The sequence below is a fragment of the Glycine max genome, chromosome 16 (genome assembly GCF_000004515.6).
Source record: "Glycine max cultivar Williams 82 chromosome 16, Glycine_max_v4.0, whole genome shotgun sequence".
Taxonomy (NCBI): Eukaryota; Viridiplantae; Streptophyta; class Magnoliopsida; order Fabales; family Fabaceae; genus Glycine; species Glycine max.
In genome coordinates, this window is record NC_038252.2 from 32,324,748 (window position 1) to 32,341,370 (window position 16,623).

General features: G+C 27.8%; 2 protein-coding genes across 2 annotated transcripts; one reads left to right on the plus strand and one right to left on the minus strand.

Annotated features, from left to right (window-relative positions):
• The first annotated feature begins 2,478 nt into the window (after nt 1-2,478).
• Nucleotides 2,479-4,788, plus strand: LOC100782711 (tryptophan aminotransferase-related protein 4). Its single transcript, XM_003533710.5, has 5 exons — nt 2,479-2,756; nt 3,137-3,431; nt 3,691-3,983; nt 4,098-4,378; nt 4,556-4,788. Exons 1-5 carry the CDS (start codon nt 2,479-2,481, stop codon nt 4,771-4,773), a joined length of 1,365 nt encoding a protein of 454 aa, XP_003533758.2. The 3' UTR covers nt 4,774-4,788.
• A 1,825-nt stretch (nt 4,789-6,613) lies between these two features.
• Nucleotides 6,614-11,341, minus strand: LOC100782177 (tryptophan aminotransferase-related protein 4). Its single transcript, XM_003533709.4, has 5 exons — nt 10,989-11,341; nt 9,289-9,583; nt 8,720-9,012; nt 7,354-7,634; nt 6,614-7,011 (listed from the first exon to the last, which is right to left on the minus strand). The coding sequence occupies exons 1-5, from the start codon at nt 11,264-11,266 to the stop codon at nt 6,818-6,820; spliced, it is 1,341 nt and encodes a 446-aa protein (XP_003533757.1). The 5' UTR covers nt 11,267-11,341; the 3' UTR covers nt 6,614-6,817.
• Between the last annotated feature and the right edge of the window lie 5,282 nt (nt 11,342-16,623).

The following is a 16,623-nucleotide window of genomic DNA, read 5'->3' on the forward strand; positions in this document are numbered from 1 at the left end:
TAATATGATATAATTAATATTACTATCATAAGTATATATTCAATATTAAATTCAATATTATTTATTATATTTATTAATATATATAATAGTAGTAAATATAGAATAAATATTATACACATGTAGGCATTCAATATTATATTTAATATATAATTAATATTATAAATGCTTTTTTTTTCAACGACGATAATAAGACTAGAGCAATGTTCTTTGATATTATTATTGTATTATTTGTATAAACATTAAATAATTTTATTTATTACATTATTTTAGATAATGACAAATTAAAATTAATTGTATTATTAAATATAATGTTTATGAAATATATATAATCTAATTTAAAAAAAAATTTACATTCTTAAATATATTTTTGACTATGATAATGTAGTGCTTTTTTGGTTTTGGTTTTTTATAAAATTATTTTTTTTAAATGGTATTTCTAAAATTATTTTTTAGTTTTATTGTACAGCTTGTGTAGCCTTTTTGCGTATCTTTCTCTCCATAAATATAAAAATATATACTTTTACTTTAGAAAAAAAATATAACAGTTAAACATGTGTATCCAAATATCTCTATTAAAATAAAAGAAACAAAATTACAGCTTTAAGAAAATAAAAGAACCAAGGTTATAATTAAATCTTTATATAAATATTAAATAATATTATTTATTTTACTTATTAATATAATAGTAGTATATAATTAATATGATATAATTAATATTACTATCATAAGTATATATTCAATATTAAATTCAATATTATTTATTATATTTATTAATATATATAATAGTAGTAAATATAGAATAAATATTATACACATGTAGGCATTCAATATTATATTTAATATATAATTAATATTATAAATGCTTTTTTTTTCAACGACGATAATAAGACTAGAGCAATGTTCTTTGATATTATTATTGTATTATTTGTATAAACATTAAATAATTTTATTTATTACATTATTTTAGATAATGACAAATTAAAATTAATTGTATTATTAAATATAATGTTTATGAAATATATATAATCTAATTTAAAAAAAAATTTACGTTCTTAAATATATTTTTGACTATGATAATGTAGTGCTTTTTTGGTTTTGGTTTTTTATAAAATTATTTTTTTTTAAATGGTATTTCTAAAATTATTTTTTAGTTTTATTGTACAGCTTGTGTAGCCTTTTTGCGTATCTTTCTCTCCATAAATATAAAAATATATACTTTTACTTTAGAAAAAAAATATAACAGTTAAACATGTGTATCCAAATATCTCTATTAAAATAAAAGAAACAAAATTACAGTTTTAAGAAAATAAAAGAACCAAGGTTATAATTAAATCTTTATATAAATATTAAATAATATTATTTATTTTACTTATTAATATAATAGTAGTATATAATTAATATGATATAATTAATATTACTATCATAAGTATATATTCATTATTAAATTCAATATTATTTATTATATTTATTAATATATATAATAGTAGTAAATATAGAATAAATATTATACTCATGTAGGCATTCAATATTATATTTAATATATAATTAATATTATAAATGCTTTTTTTTCCCCCCGACGATAATAAGACTAGAGCAATGTTCTTTGATATTATTATTGTATTATTTGTATAAACATTAAATAATTTTATTTATTACATTATTTTAGATAATGACAAATTAAAATTAATAGTATTATTAAATATAATGTTTATTAAATATATATAATATAATTTAAAAAACTTTATGTTCTTAAATATATTTTTGACTATGATAATGTAGTGCTTTTTGGTTTTGGTTTTTATAAAATTATTTTTTTAAATGGTCTTTCTAAAATTATTTTTTAGTTTTATTGTACAGCTTGTGCAGTCTTTTTGCGTATCTTTCTCTCCACAAATATAAAAATATATATTTTTACTTTAGAAAAAATATAACAGTTAAACATGTGTATCCAAATATCTCTATTAAAATAAAAGAAACAAAATTACAGCTTTAAAAAAATAAAAGAACCAAGGTTATAATTAAATCTTTATATAAATATTAAATAATATTATTTATTATACTTATTAATATAATAGTAGTATATAATTAATGATATAATTAAAATTACTATCATAAGTATGTATTCATTATTAAATTCAATATTATTTATTAATATTTATAATATTAATAAATATAGAATAAATATTATACACATGTAGGCATTCGATATTATATTTAATATATAATTAATATTATAAATGCTTTTTTTTTCAACGACGATAATAAGACTAGAGCAATGTTCTTTGATATCGTTTGAGCAAGATCTCATCAAACCAATATTTAAAGAATCAATTTTAAAAGAATCGCTTATATCATGCATTCTTATCAATCAAACAGTTAAACGTGTGTCCATATATAAGGCATTTCATTTCAGAATTCTCAATGTGCAACAGAGAAACTACTTAAATACTATTTCATAATAAGAACTACGTACAAAGAATGGCCAAAAGAACAAGTCCGATTTACATAGGATTCGTGATTGTATTGTGTGCCTCAAGCATGTTTGTAATTTGTATGGGAGAATGGGAATCAACTTGGAGCACAAGAGCTGCAGAAGAAGCTGAGGCTGTGGCAGCAATACCATGCTCAGGACATGGAAGAGCCTACTTAGATGGTCTTATTCTAAAAGGGCATGAGCCTGTTTGTGAGTGCAATCCATGTTATGGTGGATCTGATTGCTCCAACTTATTATCTGATTGTGCTGCCAATGCTGGAAGGTAAACCCTTCTCAAAATTTCAATCTACTAACTGCTAATGAATTTAGCCTTTGGTCTCAATATTACAATAGTAGTTATTATCTGATATTTTGGCTATATATCTATGAAGTTACCCTAATTGGTTAATTTGCAGAAATGTTTTGGACATTTCGATTCATTTATTTTGGGTTAATTAAACTTTTAATTCCTTAACTTTTTCAGATTCTAAATTTTAATTTATTAAATATTTATATTTTTTAAACTTTTAGTTATTTATTAATTTTTGGTCAATATTTTTAGTCCTTATAATTTTTTTTGCCTATTCTTTGTTAACGAATCATTTAGATCATGTTCTATATTGATTTTTGGTTGATGAAACTAGTTGCATATGTTAATTGCAGTGGAGACCCATATTTTTTGGAGCCATTTTGGATGCAACATGCAGCAAGTAGCGCGATTTTAGTATCAGGATGGCACAGAATGGGATATTCTTATAGTGATGAATCATACATCTCACAACTATTGGTTGAGTACATAAAAAAACTTCACGCCATCGTTGGGAATGCAGCCACTGAAGGCAGGTACATTGTTTTTGGAAGTGGCTCAACGCAACTCCTCAATGCTGCTGTTCATGCCTTGTCTCCCAGTTCTTCAGTGTCTCCGGCAAAAGTGGTAGCCACAGCACCATATTATCCCGTGAGTTCAATTTAATACTTATTTGGACGAAATTTAATTTCTATGTAATTGTTTAAGGGTTTTTTATGTCATTTTTTTAAAATTAAAATTGAAGTTTGACTGATATTTAATACAAATATTACAATTTTGATTGGAGAATGAGAAAAGGAAATACACAAGGAACTAAATTTTGCTTTGTACTACTTTTTTATTCTTGTATAAATTTAATTATGAAATTGGTAGAGAGATGACATAAATTATGATAAACTTTTTGCCACAGGTGTATAGAGCACAGACACAATTTTTCAATTCTAGAGATTTTAGTTATGAAGGAGACACGTCCTTGTGGAAAAACAGCACAGATAGCAACTCTAGATTTATTGAGTTTGTGACTTCACCAAACAATCCCGATGGAAAGTTGAACAAGGGAGTTCTCAAAGGCCCTAATGTCAAAACCATTTATGATCGAGCCTATTATTGGCCACATTTCACTGCTATTCCTTCACCAGCTGATGATGATCTAATGCTGTTTACAATTTCCAAGCTCACAGGCCATGCTGGGAGTAGATTTGGGTAAGAAATATTAAACGTTCATCGAAGTTAAACTCTATTTTCTCAATTAGTAGTCTAGTAGCTAGTAATAATTAAGTAAACTTGTGTTATATATTGTGATTTTGATTTTAACAGATGGGCAATAATAAAGGATGAGGCAGTATATCAAACGATGTTGACATATTTGCAATTGAACACCTTTGGAGTTTCCCGTGACGCTCAGCTGAGAGCTTTAAAGCTTTTGGACGTGGTTCTTGAAGGAGATGGAAAAGAATTATTCCAGTTTGCATATTCAACCTTGAAAGATCGTTGGAGGAGGTTGAAACAAATCATATCTGAATCAAAACGGTTTTCTCTACAGAATTTGTCTCCCCAATACTGTACCTTTTTCAAGAGGGTCAAAGATCCTTCGCCAGGTAGAGATTTAAACTTAACTTATGGGTGTGAAGGGATTAAAATTTACAATCTTTACTTATAGGAAAAAAAACTGTGAAATGAAGACAATTACAGGAACCAAAAAATAAATTAAACGCCAGATAAAAATGTTAGAATAAAATATATGAACTGATATATATTTGTCATTTTTCTTGCAGCATACGCTTGGTTAAAGTGTGAGAGACAACAAGACAAGAATTGCTATGAAATCCTTGAAGCTGCTGGCATCATTGGCCGTCAAGGCAGTGACTATAGTGCTGATAATCGTTACCTGCGTCTCAGTCTCATTAGGAGCGAAGATGATTTTGAGATACTAATAAACAAGCTTAAAAATCTAGTTCCAACGGAAAAGGAAACCAAGGATTTTAACAACTAGTTGATTTGTAAGAATATTAAGGATAATGATTTGAGAGAATACCAAGAATTGAAAACATGAGAAAATTTCAATTTTTAATTCAATAATGATTTTTTTGCTTTTAAGTATGCATGTTTTCTCCACATATATGAAAAAATAAAACTTGTTAGAATTGAAGAACGGTGAACGGATTTGCACTGAGTAATAGGAGAAGACCTTCTACCAAAATTGCACATTTTATATGCATGTTAAAATAATTTAATTCTCAATTCTTCTGGTGATCAATCTGTTGAGTGATCTTTAATTTCGCAAGTTAGGATTGAAATGCCAAAGAATTCGCCGTAGCCACTGAAAAATTCGAAGCTACTGCAAACAAAAAGAGGATGGAATTGTTCAGAAAAAAAAAAAACAATTGTTGTGTGTTTGGATCGTCTTAGTTTAAATAAAATTCAATAGTTTGTGTACGTTCCGGAGCGTTGTTCGATATTGAATATTCCTACTTTAGGCTTCCTATCTAGAATTTATCTTTTAATATTGATTATTCGGATAAGATTTAATCCTTTAAAGATTAATTTTCGTAATGTTGAATTTTTAAAAAAATATTAACTAAAACTATATAATAAACAAAAAAGTTAAACAGGCCTAATATATACACGTTAAACTATTTATTCCTATTCTTATTTAATTTGACTAGTCCCAAAATTGAATAAGTATAACATGTATATATTTGACTAACAAGTTTTACAAGTCAATATTAGCCCCCAAGAATTTCAAATAGAGAAATATTGATATTTATTTATTTGAAACGAAGATTTAATATCCGCAAACAGCAAAAAGTTGGATGTGTACTCAACTTTTACTCACTAATAAGGAAATGTCATATATCATAATGAATTGAAACAGACAAACTACTTTTGTTAAAATTAGTATAGGCTGATAGAATCGATAGATTATTCAAGAAAAACACTCATACATTTTTTTAAGGAATTCAAGATAAACTCATACATTTCTCTCTACAAATAACCTTATCCTGCAGTCAGCAGATAAAAAGTGATTATTCAAATCCCTAAATATGTTTGATATGGTCATTACTAGTATTTTAACTCGTAAATATTAGGGTAAACATTTTTTATATACAACGATTTAAGTATATAAATTTAAATAATTTAATTATATTATTTTAAAGAATTAAATTAATATGAAAATAACATTTAATTTGATTTAAAGTTAAATACAATGTTATAATTATAATAATAATTTGTTGAAGACAATAGGATTTATTAGTACTTAAAATAAAATATTTAATTTAAATTTGGAGACAGAAACTTAATAATAATAATAATAATAATAATAATAAATAATGCAATTAAATAAAATAATAGGAATGAATATATTTTAAAAGAAAAGTTAGTTTAATTTAATTTAGATTTAGATTTGAAGATAACGACACACTCATAATAAGAGTAACTTAAATTAATTTGAAAAATGATATAAAATCTAAAAAAAATTATTTCTACTCTCAAATTTAATTGTTGGTGTCTTTGAAGATTACTTTGTAATACTTTGTAACGAGAAAAGGGAAAGAAATCAAAGAATATAAAAACTGATAATTTAATTGAGAGATCTCTCAAAGTAAGAGTCTCAAATTCTCCAAAGTGTATACTCAAATTCAAAACACGGAAGTAGATAACAAACAATATATGTAAGATTATCTTTTAGTGAAGACAACTATAGATTATATTTGTGCTTCAGTAACTATTTCCGGTATTAGATTATAATTAATTCTATACGTAGAGGGAAGCTTACTCCCGTATAAAACACGTAACATAGCCACAATATTGTTGAATGCATACATTCGTACTTAATACTAAAAGCAATGCTTTTTATTCATTCTATATCACGTTTTTTACATTAAGAGCAATACATTTAGCATTGATTTAATACAAAGAACCCATATTATTTTTATACAAGAAACGACAATGATTCAACTGATTTCAGAATGTTTTATTATGCACGTAAATATTTTGATAATATGACATTGAATATTGATATTTCTTTATTTGGTCTATTCCTTAGAAACAAGAATTTTGAGCTTGTTTATGAGTATCTCAAAATCATCTTGGCTCCTAATGAGACTGAGACGCACGTAACGATTATCGGCACTATAGAGACTTCCTTCACGGCCATTGATGCCAGCAGCTTCAAGGATTTCATAGCAATTATTGTCTTGTTGTCTCTCACACTTTAACCAAGCGTAAGCTGTGAGCAAATCGAAATCAAATTGTTATGCAAGGGGAAAGGAAAATTTTGCACTTCGTGTATATTTTACTCAATTTTGTATACCACAAGAAATTAAAGTACGTACTACCCACAAAATTTTCGTCACTATTGGTAATTTTTGTGACTAATACTTAGTCACTAGAATTTTACTGACAATTTTTTTTTATAAATTACATGTAAACTACTTTGTAACTATGTTATGCTTTTTTCTAGTTAAACTGAAATTAATTATTGATGAATGAAATCTTTATATAAAATTAAATTATTGGGTTAAGAATGAACGCATTTACAAAAATTGTGACAACTAAAAATGATGTTTACCTGGTGAAGCGTCTCTGTCCCTCTTGAAAAAGGTGCAGTATTGGGAAGAAATTTTCTGTAGAGAAAACCGTTTTGTTTTAGATATGATTTCTTTCAACCTTATCCAACGATCTCTCATGGTTGAATATGCAAATTGGAATATTTCTTTTCCATCTCCTTCAAGAGCCACGTCCAAAAGCTTTAAAGCTCTCAGCTGAGCCTCACGGGAAACTCCCATGGTGTTCATATCCATATATGTCAACATCTTTTCATATACTGCCTCATCTTTTACAATTGCCCATCTGTTAAAAAAAATCATAATAGAAGACATTAGGTGGTTACTTAGTTGATAAAACTATACTTTAATTTTGATCTGAAATTTTTGCCCTCACTTTATATATTCAGTTTTTATCAAAAAAGAAATTAATTCATCGCGGAGTAATTAAATGTTGACTTTTTTTATCTTAAAGTTTTACACTATGACCCAATTCAAATTAAATATAAAACATTTTTTAAACTTTCATAAATTAAAATAAAAGGTTTTAATTAAGGCCTACAAGTTCTTGACCATATCTAAGAAATTAACCAAGATAATTATTTTACAGTCTGTAAAGAATTCTCATATAGTCTTTGAAGTTGTTAGTGTTATCTTAAAGCCAACATTATATTTCAATATCAATAATCATAACAAAAACTAACCAGTTATTATAAATAATACTAACCTTGATTTTCTTACGCAAAATTTCAAACATGAGTTTTGTGAATAAAAAAATATTAATGGTGAAAAAACTCTAACAAAAAGTGGTTAATCAAACTTTTCAAAGAAGATTAATCATCAAGAAATTTAAGAAATCTTCAAACCAATAGCATATGCTTTTTAAAATAAATAAAAAAATAAAAAATACCAAACCCTTAGTATAGGTAAAAGAAAAGCTTTCAATTGAGTTATATGATTCATTAGTCTTAATTATAATTTGAAGGACCTCTAGTAGAATAACAATGAGAAATTGAATATATGGTTTACAAAGTAGTCAAATTTCTATATATTGTCATTTATCAAAACAAGCTAGTGTTGTTTTTCTTATAAATAAAAGATAAATTAAAACAAGTCTTGTTTCGGGTAAGTCAATTTTTCAAAGTTAATATTTTATATACATTGATGTCAAATGCTGACAATCAATGAAGAATAAAAGTATAAAAGTCGTCTCAAACTTATTTTTCAAATATTTAATGATCATTAAACCAGTATTCTTAAAGTACTCGCAGTTGAATCTCAGAATGATGAAAGAAATAACGGCAACCTTTTATGTATATATAGATTCTCTTTCATAGATTTATATAACTTAATTAGCATGATGAAAGATTCATATATAGCAGTATATCTCACCCAAATCTACTCCCAGCATGGCCTGTGAGCTTAGAAATTGTAAATATCATAAGATCATCGTCTGCTGGTGAAGGAATAGCAGTGAAATGTGGCCAATAGTAGGCTCGATCATAAATGGATTTTACATTAGGACCTTCAAGAACTTCCTTAGTCAATTTTCCATCTGGATTGTTCGGTGAAGTAACAAACTCAATAAATATAGAGTTTTTATCTGTCTTGTTTTTCCACGAGGATGTTTCTCCTTCATAACTAAAATCCCTAGAATTGAAAAATTGTGTCTGTGTTCGATATACCTGTGGCAAAAAGTTTATCATCATTTATATCATTGTCTACTAATTAATTTCATAAACTAAATAAATGTATACATGGAAAGAAAAAGTAGTACAAAACATAATTTAGTTCCTTCGGTATTTTTTTTTTTGTCATTCTCTGATCAAAATTGAATTTTGTATTAAATATCAGCATAGATTATCAAGGCAAAACTCCAATTTTAATTAGAGAACAACATTAAAAACATTAAAAAAAGTATCTAAATCTTGCTAAAATAAGTATTAATTAATGGAACTCACCGGGTAATATGGTGCTGTGGCTACGACTTTTGCTGGAGACATTGAAGAGTTGGGAGACAAGGCATAAACAGCAGCATTGAGAAGTTGAGTTGAGCCACTTCCAAATACGATGTACTTTCCTTCGGTGATTGCATTCCCAACGATGCCATGAAGTTTTTTTATGTACTCAACCAATAGTTGTGAGATGTATGATCCATCACTATAAGAATAACCCATTCTATGCCATCCTGATACTAAAATGGCACTACCTGCTGCATGTCGCATCCAAAATGGCTCCATAAAATATGGATCCCCACTGCAATAAACATATTCAATAAATTTTATCGAACTTGTAAAATTCAAATGAATATAATCACAAAAAAATATTTAGTTTCTTGTTTGCTACTTTTTTGGCATGTGATCTAAAATTTTGTGTGGGCAAGTTTAATCAATAAATAAGGTGTTATTATATAATAAAATTATATTATCATCTAATCACAAATTAAAATATAAAAAAATTATATGCACGTGTAACTAATGTAAAATCTGTTACAAATTAAAAATAAATAACTTAATGGATACATGCGGGTAAAATAAATGATTTTTTTTCTCTAATAGCTTATTAACAAGGTGGAGGTGGAAGTAGTAAGGTAATTATAACCGCATATAACCACAACTTGAAATTACTTAAATATTCATAATTGCATGTGGATATAATTATTTTTCATATAAATATATGTGTCAAAACTATTTAATTTTTTACTTTTGTTTCAAATTTTATATTTTGACAAATATCTACTTATACTTGCATATATTTATAAAAATCAAAAAATATTTTATCATTTGCAAATCATCATACAATTTAGTTATACATGTATTTTGTTTATTGATTTTTATAATAATTATTTGAAAATTTATATCAATGATAATTTTTTATTGATTATTTTAAGCATGCTTTTAGTATCTGAAAAATATTCTTTTTATTTTGTATTTCCTCTTTGCCATTGTGTTGGTCATGTTAAGTGATTCTTAAAATATTTTTGGATTTTTCTTTTGATTCTTTTTTTTATGACAACCGCTGGTATATTTTTTCATCAAATGGTGACTAGTAAAAACAAAGGTTTATATAATGACAAGGACGAGATACAAAACAATAAAATAAAATAAAAAATCCAAGAGCTAAAAGTCAATAAAAATTTATTACTAACCAAATGCAAAATCTGGAAGAAGAAAAATTTAGAAACAAAAACATATTTATTTAAATCTTTAATTTTTTTTATTAATTTTAATATAAATAATTAATATAATTATTAAATTATATGCATTAATCTTGAATGCTGATTAAATTTATAATCAGATTATCATTCATTAATATATGTGTAAACTAACCACAACATTAGTTATATTTTAAACATATTAAAATGAACATGATTATTAATTTTTCAACTATGTTTTAAATTATGTGCCCAAAAAATATATTTCTAAATTAAAATATTTTATAACCTTAATATACTTAATAGCAAATGTTAATCCAATATGGTTCCTGCTGAAAAAGAAAAATATATCAAATGCCCAAATTAAAACAACCATTCAGTAAACCATTTAACAAAACTTCATAGATAGCCAAGATATCAAATGGGCTATAGACTACTATTGCAATACTAAGACCAAAGGTTAAATTCATTAGCAGTTAGTAGATTGAAATTATGAGAAGGATTTACCTTCCAGCATTAGCAGCACAATCAGATAATAACTTGGAGCAATCAGATCCACCGTAGCATGGATTGCACTCACAAACAGGTTCATGGCCTTTTAGAATAAGACCATCTAAGTAGGCTCTTCCATGTCCTGAGCATGGTATGGCTGCCACAGCCTCTGCTTCTTCTGCAGCTCTACTGCTCCAAGTTGGCTCCCATTCTCCCCTACAAACAAACACGTTTGATGCACATAATAATATTAAAATGAATGCTAAATTCACTGGACTTGTTTCTTTGACCATTCTCTTTAATTTGTACGTACGTAATTTTTCTTATGAAATAGTAATATTCAAGCAATTTCTAGATTTCTGTGAAATGAAGTGACCTATGCCCATGCATTTATATAGAGATATAGGTTTCACCATAATGAGTTTTCAAAATTTAAGGATAAAGACTGAATTAGCCAGAGTTTGTTAAGTGTACGTTTCCCGTACTGAAATTTGTACACGTGACATAGGAATAAAAGGCATCATATTCACATTACTAATAGAAAATTCTGCCTCCTCGTCTATCCTATTGATTATAGATAGAACACCAAGACATAATATTAATCAAATCACATGGTTGAATTATCATCTGCACATGGATGTAGACCGTAACATAGGAAATTAATTCCTATTCAAAATTCAAGAATATATAATTCCATATCGATTACCTCCGCAACAAGAAAACCATGACGTAATTATAATTTATAATAGTTTTTGTTTGAATTCTAAGAATGAAAAGTATTTACATTCCTTCGTCAACCTGACAAGTATTTTTTTGGTTGGATGAACCTGACAAGTAGGATAGTTGATTGAATTTGAACTGAAATATAACGAATTGTTTTGAATTATATTTACAGTTCGTTTGAATTGGACTGACAAATAGTTACGGTCTAATTTAAACACACTGAATCAAATCATTTTAAAAGCCATTTAATTTGAACTGAATTGAATGATTTTCCAAACTATTCTTAAATGCTATGAATTGTTTTGAAGTGCTTCAAACTATTGCAAATTATTTGTTTTCGAAAACATCTATGAGAAGAAAATGGTTTTTTATTAATTTCTATTTTAAATACTCCGACATTAAAAATATTTATTATATTTAGAATACAATAATATAATCAGTGCTTTTAAAAAAAAAAATAGCACTTTTTCCTAGATATTGATATTTTTCTCTCCTAAAAAAATAATATTAAGATTTAGTTTTTTTGTCAGATATTAGCATTTAGTTGATCAAACGTATCGTGTAGCTTGGTGAATACAAAAAAAAAAAAAATACAAGTTTTGGTGCACGAGTTATACAATAAAAAAGACGGATTGAAAAAGGGGAGAATTAATTCAACCATTAATGGTTGTGCTACTATATATACTCATTAATAAAATAAAGATATATAAGGAATAAGGAAGGGGAATGAATTGAGGTATGGCACGGATACAATTCTAAAGTAGACGTTAGCAAGTGATTTAAGTTTTTTTTATAAAAAAAATGTAGTTCTCATTTTGTTAATCTATCTAGAAGTACTGAAGTAGTTCTCATTTTGGTTCCTAATTGAGTTATATGTTAATTTAGAACCAGTTTAGTTTTGTACAACAGTTTAAATTAATTTTTATTGAAAAAATTTCAGTTATGTTTTACCAGTACTTCAGTTCAATGTCACTTCTGTTCAATTATCGATTTTTTTCCACCCCTACTAACAAGTATTGTAATTAAAGAACTACGAAGATTCACAGCTTAGTGAGAAGTTTGTCATGCCTAGCAATCCCCAGAAATAATTAAAGGATGTTACAGCCTTTGTTATGGGGTAAAATTCACACTATTTGACCATGTTTTAATATATTTTTGTTATGGGATGGATAATTCAGATTATTTAATAAGAATAATAGAGGATGATTTCACCCAATTTGATTTTAAAAAGTACTAATCAAGTTCGAATAGTACTTCATAATAAACTATCATTTAAAAAATTCTCATATAATACTAATTGATGGGTTAATTAATAAGTTAAAAGTATATAATATTGTGATTTTACGAAAACAACAGTGGTTGCTGTTCTACTTGAACAAGTTTTGTTGTAACGTGACGAATTCGTATTAATTAGCTTTATCCCATTACAAATACCTTTAGCAATCACCTAAAACACCACGAGCCTCGACGAACAAACCATAATAGCATTACTCCATCACCGCATGGACCACACCTTGCATCCGAAAGTCATGCGTTGATTTCACTCCATATTTAACCCCTTTCTCTTCTCTCGTGCCCATGCTCTATTTTAATTTCCAATCAAGCCGGCTTAAGGTTAAGTAATCCAAACAAGACTTTAAGTCTAAAAAAAAATTCTTAAATTTTTTTTAGTATTAATATACCTTAAAAAAATTATTATAAAATTATATTTAAAAATAAATTTTAATTATAACAATTTAGTCAATATTTTTACATAACAAAAAATTAAAAAATTAATTTTAAATAAAATAATAATAATTTTAATAGGTTATTTTATGAGTAAATAAAAGACTCATTTTTAAATTTGTTCTCAAATTCTTGAGCCATCCTATTTTCAAATACACTTTTTTTTTTATTCTAACGCTTCAGGTCAACTCTCTAATGTCAATATGACGTTATCCTTTCATCTCGCGCGTACAACGTATGCCTTTTGCAAACTGCTGAAATCCACAAGATTTCAACTGTCCCAAACATGCTCTTAGATGAAACTTTTGAGTGTTTGTGATTGCAATCCATACTTTGGTCGATCTGATTGTTCCAAGTTATTATCTGATTGTGCTGCTAACCCGGAAGGTAAACCCTTCTCAGAAATTCAATATACCATCTGAAATAATGTCTATCATGCGTTTCAAATGAATTACACGTCATTGATAGATAGAACACAAAAAAAAAAAAAATCAGATCCAAACATTAGGTTAATTATTCTTAGGTTTTTATCAAGAATCTTAAAGTGAACTAATTCAAAGTTGGGGAAATTAAAACTCTGTTTTAGGATTCTCTTCGGATCTAAACTACTTCGAACCCTTATCAAATTATATATTTTTAGGTAAACCTCTGTACGTTCTTGCAATCTATTTCTTGGTGACTTACAATTGCACTCGCTACTAGGCCTTGGAGGAAATTATGTGTTTTGGGTGACTTTTTTTTATATCAGAGTTAATTAAGTTATTATTCGTTGGAAATTTGGAATTTGGAATTCTTACACGTGGTAAGAAAAAATGGAATCGGGATTAATTAAAACAGATATACACAAAGACATCACATGTGGATCTTTTGCCTTCTAATGAGTCATTCGTTTGAAATAAAACAAAGGATGTAGATTAAAAGTAACTTCTTAAACTTTAAACTAAGAGGGAGTTTAAGGTGCAAAAGTAATGTGTCAGCCATCTGCATGTTTGCAGAACCGTTAGATTTAGTTGATTTTAAATCAACGGCTCAAACTTTTCTTTTCTTTTTCTTATTTTTCCCAATTTTCCCTTTTAGTCTTCTTTCTTTGCCCTCGGTTCCTTCCAATTGCACCACCTACGTTTAGAATTAGGTTATTTGCGTTGGTAAGGGTGCAGTTTTCAACTTCAACAGCATATTCCTACGGTGCGAAACTTTTTCACTTTCCCACGGTAGAATCCGTCTTAAAGGTCGAATTAAACAACTAAAGTTTCACACATATCTTCTACTCAATCCTACTAGGTGTCTCGAGCAAATTAAATTAACATTCCTGCAACTCTTTTTGTGGAGCTATTTCTCTCCCAAGAACGGAAAACCACATTCTGCATTGTCGCAGTCACAGTCACTCTCCTGTTTCAACTTGGATCCTCTTCTTCCTGTTGATGCTCGCTTTCATGTCAGATTTTCTTTTCAAGAAATTAATAACGAGAGCAATTGTAACTTTTAAGTCTCCAAGGAAGATATATCTGGTGCCATAGGAATTATCCTTGGCTTGAGCAACCACTGCTCTTACGTTATTGCAATACTTTCTAATTTAGTGTAGGCTATCTTGTCTCTCTCTGCATAATCGTAACTGGTCTTGCTCCATTTCTTTGTTTTAAAGACACTTTTTTTCCAGAATTAATTTAAAACACTAACCAAGGTGCATGTGACATTCCTAAGAGGATATAACACCAAATAGAAGACATTGTCCCAATGTGATCATATCTTGGCGGTTCATTTGTGATTCTCAAACTTGGCAGTATTGTACTTCATATTTCTACTAGTGCAACCACTCCTCCAGTGCCTGAGGTAGTTCTGCTACTATAATAAACCTAAAAGTCAAAACTTTATCATATCATGCTCCATAAAAATGAGAAAGTGATGGGGAAATAACAATCTGAAATGTTTAAAATACAACAATTAAAAGAATCTCTTACCAACTTTAAATTCGTGGTAAAAAAATTAAATTCTTAAAATATTTTACGACATCAATAAAAAAATCATAACACAGTTGTAACCGTAGATTACCTTAAGACTTATCGTTTGAAGTTTACAACAACGATGCAAGTCCCCGCCTCCCTCCCAACACCACATCTGCCCTCAATCTCAACTGTTTATACAGTTTCTCCGGCGCCGCCGATGCTCCCCTCCGTCATGCTCGTCTAGTTTCACCCCGCTGCCTAGAACGTCGTCCAAAATTTCCACCCCTCCTTCTAATTTTATCTCACATATGAATTGAACATTCTTTTTGCCTTCATCTGAGAGGTGCTTGAAACTTTAACCAATTTCGATTGTTAAGGTTCTTAGGACTACCTCTACAGTTTGTTTCCCTCTCGCTAATCACAGTGTTGCATAAATATATCGCAGGCAGATTCTAGTCCCTTCAAGTTGGGTTTTTTCAACTGGTTGCGTTAGGGATGTGTGTGATTTAACAGCTGAACAACATTGTACGGTCATTAGGTGTGTATAGATCTGAATGGAAGATTTCAAATGTGCAAAAAGATAAATGCTCATGTTTGTTTATAAACATTTGTTTGCAATCCAACGTGTTAATGAGATGAAGGTGTTGATGGGTTTGAGAAAAAACATGCAAAAAACTTAACCTCCTCCACTAATGATGGCAAGTCCACCTCTGCGTTATTGAAGATCTTATTGTTCCAAATTTTCCACAACACCAAAGTTTTTGCCAAGTTTTCTGGTAGTACTGTTGCGTACGATGGGGATATATCCATGAATAACACGAGTACCATAATTGAGTAGCGACAACATAGTTAATAAAAATATGATGCACTGACTCCATGTGTTGTTGACACAAGGAACACAACGATCCACTAGCTATTGCTTTGTCTTTATTTTGAAATTTTTGTTTGCGAATGATTTCACGACTTCAGGTTTTTTATTAGCTATGACTAAATAATTAATTTTTTTATTCTAATAAAATCAAAGATAATGGTAAGCGAATTTATAATAATTCACTTGCCTACTTAAATTTCTTTGGCAAAATTATTAATTAATCATGTGTATGACCTAATTCATATGTAGGTTGAGTTAAATACGTAGGGTATATTTTTTAGTTGGTATATTTTTCTCTTTTTGTTATAATTTTACAGTGTGTTATGACTTAGGATGTTCTTAACGAAAAATTAATTTTTAGTATTATGAAGTTTTGAATACTATTTTT

Coding starts and splice junctions, on each gene's coding strand:
- LOC100782711 (XM_003533710.5), top strand. CDS start 2,479: ATGGCCAAAAGAACAAGTCCGATTTACATAGGATTCGTGATTGTATTG. Junction 3,432..3,690: donor CCACAGCACCATATTATCCC/GTGAGTTCAATT, acceptor TTTTTGCCACAG/GTGTATAGAGCACAGACACA. Junction 3,984..4,097: donor CATGCTGGGAGTAGATTTGG/GTAAGAAATATT, acceptor TGATTTTAACAG/ATGGGCAATAATAAAGGATG.
- LOC100782177 (XM_003533709.4), bottom strand. CDS start 11,266: ATGGTCAAAGAAACAAGTCCAGTGAATTTAGCATTCATTTTAATATTA. Junction 9,584..10,988: donor TGTGCTGCTAATGCTGGAAG/GTAAATCCTTCT, acceptor TGTTTATTGCAG/TGGGGATCCATATTTTATGG. Junction 9,013..9,288: donor CCACAGCACCATATTACCCG/GTGAGTTCCATT, acceptor TTTTTGCCACAG/GTATATCGAACACAGACACA.